The sequence below is a fragment of the Solanum tuberosum genome, unplaced genomic scaffold (genome assembly GCF_000226075.1).
Source record: "Solanum tuberosum cultivar DM 1-3 516 R44 unplaced genomic scaffold, SolTub_3.0 scf00119, whole genome shotgun sequence".
Classification (NCBI taxonomy): domain Eukaryota; kingdom Viridiplantae; phylum Streptophyta; class Magnoliopsida; order Solanales; family Solanaceae; genus Solanum; species Solanum tuberosum.
Genome location: NW_006239045.1, coordinates 1,420,097 through 1,428,299, shown reverse-complemented (window position 1 = coordinate 1,428,299; position 8,203 = coordinate 1,420,097). Strand labels below are relative to the sequence as shown.

Below are 8,203 nucleotides of genomic sequence, written 5' to 3'. Positions count from 1 at the left end.
AAAACAATTTAAGGTCTAAGTTTATGAATGTATTTTGGATCTTCAAATTTGAAACATGTTGATAACATAGATGGCTGCTAATTATTTGAAGCTAAATACATTGAGTTTGATTGAGTTTATGGTTGCGATTTTTAGATTTGAAGAAACACCGGAATTTCATGGAAATCGACAAGCTTCCATATGAAATTATTGAATCTATATTCTTGAAGTGGGAGCAACTTTCAGATGATTTGAAGAGTTCTTTATGTTTGAGAATTGAAAACTGAAGCTCATGGTTTAAAATGTGAAGTATTAACTTGAAACCTCCATTAAAGTTAGTTCAAAAGCTTGAGCTAAAAATTCAACTTGCCACAACGAGCACCTTTTTGAGTGGGTAATATATCAAAAGAATCGAAACTCCGAGGGAAGCTTATATCTAAAATTTAGGGCAATTTGGAGAAGATTTAGAGTGGTTTCGCTGGAAATTGCCCGGTTATTAAAATTAGTAGTGGATTTGTTAGGAATTAAATATAGGATAAAAAATTATCCTAGTATTGAAAGTTTATTGAAGAAAATCATTTGGGTATCCCTGTATTAAGCTTATCCAAGCTTGAATTTTCTTTGATTTAAAAGATTTTTGATACATAAATCAAAGATTTTTGATATATAATTCTTGATTGTGGAGAGTAATGAGTGAAATTGCTGTAAATGATTTGTGGTGTATCATTAATGTAGTGATAGTGATGTTTTCAAGATAGTGAAGAAATTTGGTGCTGCCATTGATGCTCAATCCAATTGCTAATGAAAGAAGAAAAAAATCAAGAAAAAGAAGAAGAAAAAAGATACATTATATTTAAGAAAATAAAATAAAAATTTAATACTGGTTTTTGGTCTTCACTCTCTTAAAGAGAGTGAGATACACTCACTTTGCCAGGTAAGCGTTCAGGGAGGTAATAATTCCAATTTTAAACAATTCAGGGGGGTGATACAACCCCCGTGAAGTATGAGTGTGTAGTTGGAAATCCGGCTATAGATTAGGAGGGCATTTGGCCATTTTCTCTACTTAATACTAATGGAAAGGTGTTAAGTCAAAAGTTGAATGGACTTTTAAATGCAATTAAATGAGAAAAATATTAAGAAAGATGAAAATTAATAGATCATGATTTCAAGACCCTTCATTTCTACAAATTAATTTATGAAACTCTAATCTTTTCATTTTCTCATATTTAATGAAGGAAAAAGTTGGTCTTGTAAACTACTCCCTCTGTTCCTATTTATATGCCATTATTTTAGATTTCACGTCTCTTAAGAAATTAGGTAAGTTTCTCATTGTACCCTTATTTAGTATTCTCTTGAAAACAAGTTTTCGATAGATGAACATAAATTAATTTATTTTAATTTATTTATTTGACCAACAAACATGAATTAATCATTTAGTTACATGAATTAATCATTTAGTTTTCCTAATTCATATTTTCAGGGTTAATAACTCTCAAAGGTAAAATAGGAAAAATAGTACTCCCTCCGTCTCATTTTATGTGAGGTAGTTTGACTCGGCACATAGTTTAAGAAAGAGTGGAAGACTTTAAAACTTGTGGTCCAAAATGAATGATAGAAATTTGTATGGCTGTAAATCATTTCATTAAGGGTAAAATAGACATTTTATAGTTAAATTGTTACTTAATATAGAAATGTGTCATACTTTTTGGGACTGACTAAAAAGAAAAGTAAGTCACATAAATTGAGACAGAGGGAGTATTATTTATGTATTGATTTTGTGAAATGATCATAAGTATTAAAGAACATCTATTTTCTTTTAATAAGGACGACATGTAATAGGAATAGAGGGAGTATAAATTAAGACAATATTGGACAACATCATATAAATCATGATAAATGGTAGTGTTCAATTGTTGATTTCAAAGTCTCTTCTATTATTTAATTCCTTCTTCATCTAACTATTATCATATTTAATTGTATTTATGTTTGTCATTTTTTTCTTCTCTCAATTTTGGTCACATTATAATTGCATGACAAGATATGACTATAATTATATGTGATAAGTTCGACGATTTATTATATTTATTTAGCAAGAATTTCTTATTTCATTACAACAATTTTTTTATGTTGCACAATATCAATTTCTAAACTTTTAAAATATGTTGATTGTATGAAAAATATAATAAACACATTATTATTTGAGATAAATATGCAACACAGATACTAAGGGGTCGTTTGGTAGGGAGTATTAGGAGAAATAGTTCAAGTATTATGTGTGGTATTATTTAGTCCTATGTTTGGTAAGAATTTTAGGTCTATGTATAACTAATCCATGAATTAGTTATACACCCTACATGGTATTATAGGGTGTATAACTAATACCTTCCATTTGGTGATATTCGTAATACATGAGATCTAATACCATGGGACTAATCTAGGTAAAGACAAAAATACCCCCTCAAACCCTTTTAATCATTTTGTTTATTATCTTGATTTTATGTTTTATATTTATACTAATAAATTTATTTAAATAAATTAGCTTACGAATTTTATTATTTAGACAAAGTTTTTTGTTGCTAAAATATGAGTTATTTAATCTATTTATTATTAATATAAAATATTATAATCCGGCTGATATGCTAATGTTGATGTATGAATTTAAGAACAATTCACAAGTCTTATATATAGATTATTATCTTCATTTGCACAACTTGGACCTGGTGACCAAGTAGCATCTGCAGAAATCATGGAAATCCACTCATGAAAGAAATCAGAAATACCAGTAAAGCAATGCATTAAAATTGAGTTTCCACTTACTTTCAAATGAATTTTTCTTTCAGATAACAGTTTTATATTTTAGTTAAGAAACTATTACACTCAAAAAAATAAAAATAAAAATTATTCAAATTAGACAAAATAATTTAATTTTATATGATGATGATCGTTTCCTCCATCAGAATCTAATCAATTTTCAAAATAATTTTTTTTAAAAAACATCTCGAGTATAAAAATAGTTTAATTTATTTTATTTATTTTATTTCTTATTTTTATTTTATTTTATGATAAAGAGTGTTTTTTTTAATTTATTGACACAAAACAAAGTTCAATAAATTTTCTCTATAAATTATTATAGTTGTGTGACCTTTTGAGATATTAACTCCAATTTATTAAGATGACAATTATTTTCCCTCAAATAATTTAAGTGAGAAAATAGTTAACATGGCAATAAATATTTTATTCTCCTAGCTAGTTAAAATGCTATAAAAAAATAATATTGTCCGTCAATTATCTACCTTGACCCAACTACATGAAATAGAAAATCCCATAATAACTCAAGAGTATAATTGGAAAGAATTATTTTTGTAGAGCTTTAAACCACACACATAACTAGGTGAGAAACAATGAACCAAACACTTGATTAAAATAATCCCTGCATTACTAATTCATGCATTACCAATCCATGCATTACTAATCCCTACATTATTGATCTTTGTACCAAACGGCCCCTAATAGTATAAAATATTGCTTCCCTGTAAACGTGACATATTATAGACTGTCTAGCTCATTTAGGTAAAAAAAAAAAAAAAAAACTTGCAATCATCAAATTGTGTACATAGAAGACATTTGTATTATTTAAAAGATATAAAATATTTACTATTGGACGTTAAATTTCAATGGATTAGGTTCTTTTCTTTTGCGAGCTGAATGCTTTGAAAATAAAGGCTTATTCATAATTTTAAGAATTTGTGTTTTGATTTTATAACAACCCTTTTAATTTAATAAATTTAAAATTTATGTGTATTTAATAATTTTCACACATATAAGTAGTGGGATTGCTTCATCGTTAATCACATATCTCGAGTTTGAGCTCTGGATATACCGAAAATCATGTTGGAAGTGCCCCAAAATGGTTCCTGTAGGCTGCAAAGGCTTATTCATAATTTTAAGAATTTATGTTTTGATTTTATAATAATCCTTTTAATTTAATGAATTTAAAATTTATTATTTATATGTATTTAATAATTTTTACACATATAAGTAATAAGACTGCTCCATCATTAATCAAATATTTCAAGTTTGAGCCCTGTATATGAAGAAATCATATTGGGAGTGCCCCAAAATGGTTCCTGTAGACTGCAATGCGTGACCAACTTTAGTTGGAGCTCCAATGTTAAGTAGAAAAACTTGGCGCGGTAAGAGTCCATCAAATAATTGAATTTGCAATTATGGTGACTTGACTTGGCCAAAAATATTAAACTAAAAAGAGAAGAAGGTGACCTTATAATCTGCCTTTGTCATACCAAGTTGACTTTTTCTTCATCAATACTTTTCAATAATTTGGAACCAAATTACATGCTCTTTTAATATCTAGAAACTTTATATACAAAATTTCTTCAAGTACACACTAATGCTTAGACCTTTTAATGATAGTTAAACTATAAAATAACTTGAGGCTAGTTCAAGCATACAAAACAAGAAAAGATAGATCAATTGGAATATTATTTTGTTGCATATTTCTATGCGCATTTTCTCTATTATGTGACCTAATCACTCTATAAAACCAAAAAAGGGACCAAACTAGTTGGTAAACTCTATAGTTTATTTGTTTTTCAATGTTTGCCTCTTTGACTTTAGGTATTAATTGCCAAAACCGACTTTGATATTGTAATAAAAATGTATAGAAAATTTTGAATTAACCAATTCTGTCATCCACATTTCTTAAGTTCACTTGGTGGTAGGTATTATTTACATAAAATGTTTGGTTTTTCTTTACTTCCCTAGGTTCAAAGTAATGTAAATTTTGACTTACAATAAAATGTATATTGTTTTACTATTTTTGTTGAAGAAAATTATACCTAACATTACTTGTAATGTAATTGCTCAAGATCAATTTTCTAATTGAATTGGGGGTTGGGGGTGTCGAAAAAGGATGGGTCAGTCCATGACACGTTGTTTAGTCAGAATGGGTGAGAACATGATCGATATTAACCCGCTTGCCTTAAACCATTTTTTACAAATTTTACTGTTAATCAGAATGACGATTTTTTCTATAAAGATTAATCTAATTATCCAAATAGTTGGTCAATTTTATTTTTCTTAGCAAGCTAAAAAGTGGCATGAATCGAAACCAATAGAGTAGACAAGGATAAATTTAGGAAAGAAATGGTGTGTAAAGTTTGAGAAAATGATTAAATACAAATAAGAAAAATGTTGTAATTACAATATACACAATCCAAAGCCAAGTAATGATATGATTATGTGGATGAATCGGTGTTGGATCGAGAGAAATTTGGAGTTGTCAAACATGCTTGCAAGGCTCTTTCAAGGTTATTTACAATTTCAGTCATTGTTGGTCGATCTCTACCTTCTAATGTAGTACAATCAGCTGCAAGATAACCTACATATGACACTGCCTCTATCTCAAATGGTGTTGGTGGTGGTACTCTACCATCCAACACTCTATGAATCTCATCTTGCACTATGTATGGCACGACAAAATCAACCACATTCCTTGGTACACCGTTCTCATTCTTGTGAATTGCCTTGTAACCTGACAACAACTCTAGCATCATTACTCCAAAACTATACACATCACTCTTTGTTGTCAATTGTTGCAATCTGTAGTACTCAGGGTCCATGTAACCCACCGTCCCCGCTGCACGCAAAGAAAGGTGTGATTCGTCCTCTTGTGGTCCCATTAGGGACAGTCCGAAATCAGACACCTTGGCGTTCCCATTGGTGTCGAGCAATATGTTGGATGACTTGATGTCTCGGTGGATGACAGCTGGGACTGCGTACTCGTGGAGGTACTCGATCCCACGGGCTGCGTCCAATGCTACCTTGATCCTAGCAGTCCATGATATTAGTGACGAGGTCTCAAGCTTGTGGAGATGGTCATGGAGAGTGCCATTGTTCATGTACTCGAAAACCAAGACGCGTTCGTTGTTGTCTTCACAATAGCCAAATAGTGTAACGAGGTTCTTGTGATTGAGTCGTGACAAGAAGTCTAGCTCATTGAGGAATGCACTGTCTTTGTCCTCTTGTCTATACTTTGAACCACCAGCATAGGAAGATGAGGCTGAAGCTTCTGCCCTTTTTATGGCTACTTCGCGACCATCATCTAATGTAGCATGATAAACAGAACCAAAGCTTCCTGTCCCGATTTTGTGCTCTTCGGAGAAGTTATTCGTCACTTGAAGTAACACTTGCAAGGAAAATTCTTCTAAGTGACCCCCATTTCCCATGCTATGGAATATACTTGGTCTTTTTTCCAAGATTGATGGCTGAGGACCTAATTGATCTTGAACTTGAGATGCCTGGCTGCCTTGCTGTGGAGGTGTCCCGACCTCATCAAGGCGGCCAGAGTCGTGTACTCTGCATCCTCTAATCTTGCAATACTTGAGAAACATTATAACAACAACACTCAACATCATTAAGGATCCAACACAACCTACCACGAGAAATGCCACATTTCTCGTATTCCACTGAGATGGCGTTGGCATTGGCATTGGCGTTGGCGTTGGCTGTGGGGATAATGGCGGTGGCGAAGGACCTGACCCGTTAACAATTGGGGGATTCTGACCAAATCCTGGCCAAACACAATGTTCACATATCATTAGTTCTTGACCACAAAACTTAGCATAGTTACCTAAAGGTGCACAAGGACATGAAGTGGTACATGGTCCTGGAACAGCTTCTTCAAAGACTACTGGATTTGAATTGAAAATCTCATTTCCCCAACAGAACAATGAATAATTTGAGGTCACAATGCCACAAAAAATATCTTGTTTTGCTTCTAATGTTTCAAAAGATATCTCACTCAAAGTTGAAGGGAGACTAAAACCATTTTCACCCCAGCAAACCACTTTCCCATTAACCCTCAAACCACAACCCCTAGTATCACCTAAAGCAAGAGACTTGAATTGGTCAACAGGCTTTTCTACTACCATATTTCCCCAACAAGCCAAACTACCATTCATGGAGATGGCACAAGCATATTGAGAACCAGCTGCAATTTCACTGTAATTCCCTGAAGGAACAGCATCAATAACATTTCTAAAGCTTCCTAGACATTGAATTTGACCCGATGGCAACAACCCACAAACAAAATCTTCTCCAACAGCAAGATTTGAAGTTATCGAACTGTTATTTGACAAACTGAATCCATGCCACTGCCAACACTGAAGCCTATTGGTTCCATTAACAATTCCACAAACATGGGAATTTCCAGAATCAAGATTTGTAAGCAATGGGCCAATATAAACCCTTCTATAATTCAAATCAGTCCCATTATTTGAAAACCTCCAACACACCATGATTGAATTAGAAGAAGAGGTTAACCCACAAAGGGAACCATTTCCACCCACAATTCCAGTAAAGGAAACAGAAGGGTTTAAAGGGATTTGAATACCCTGAGGGAAACTAGTACAATTGAGAGATGATTCTTGGGGATATGAGGAAGAGGAAATCAATGCACAAACTAATGTTTGATTAGAAGTTTTGGAAATGGCAATAGTGGAAAGTGAAGAAATGGGTTGGAAAGAAAGGGAAAAAATGAAAATTAAAGAAAATAAAAAGTGAGTTTTTTGAACAAGAATGGCCATAGAAATGGTGAGATGAAAGATGCTTTCATGGTGTTTTTAGAGAAAGGGGTTTTTGTCAATGAGATGTTTGAAGTAGTAGCTTTAAGAAGAGGTGATTTGAAAGAAGAATCAAAGTAAAGGAAAACGCGGATTTAGAAATGGCATATAGTGAGGACTGAGGACCAAAGACCAAGTCCCTTCATAAGAAATTTGGAAAAATTAATGGGCAAAGGGCCCATATGCCTTTTGAAAATCTTTTACTCAACTATTATTACTGCATTACACAAATTTTTAGTTTCGTCCTCAAATTATTAATAAATTTATTAAATTTAGATACACTTTTGATTTATCACATGACATAACAAGTGGTCTCAAACTCTTATAAAAGTATGAGATTCTTCATAAAAAATCGAGAGATGGATTGAAAACACTCCTAAATTTGGTGAGAATTCAAAGTTGTATTTCACTCATGTTGTAAGATAGAGGTGTATTTAAGTTCAATTAATCAAGTAAAAGGATTTTTTTAAGGCGGTCAATAGTTTGAGGTTCAAATTAATAATTTTTGCGGAGTTTAAAAGTGTTTTTAATACTTCTTTCTCAATAATTTGATGTGTTTGGTATGAAGGAAATATTTCCTTGAA

At 32.0% G+C, this 8,203-nt stretch overlaps 1 protein-coding gene across 1 annotated transcript; it reads right to left on the bottom strand.

The window, feature by feature from the left end:
• Window positions 1-5,116: 5,116 nt before the first annotated feature.
• On the bottom strand, window positions 5,117-7,733 carry LOC102604523 (serine/threonine-protein kinase-like protein CCR4). The gene has a single exon (XM_006350281.2). It carries the CDS (start codon window positions 7,581-7,583, stop codon window positions 5,235-5,237), a length of 2,349 nt encoding a protein of 782 aa, XP_006350343.1. The 5' UTR covers window positions 7,584-7,733; the 3' UTR covers window positions 5,117-5,234.
• Between the last annotated feature and the right edge of the window lie 470 nt (window positions 7,734-8,203).

Excerpts from the sequence above, each read along its gene's own strand:
- LOC102604523 (XM_006350281.2), bottom strand. The coding sequence starts at position 7,583 with ATGGCCATTCTTGTTCAAAAAACTCACTTTTTATTTTCTTTAATTTTC.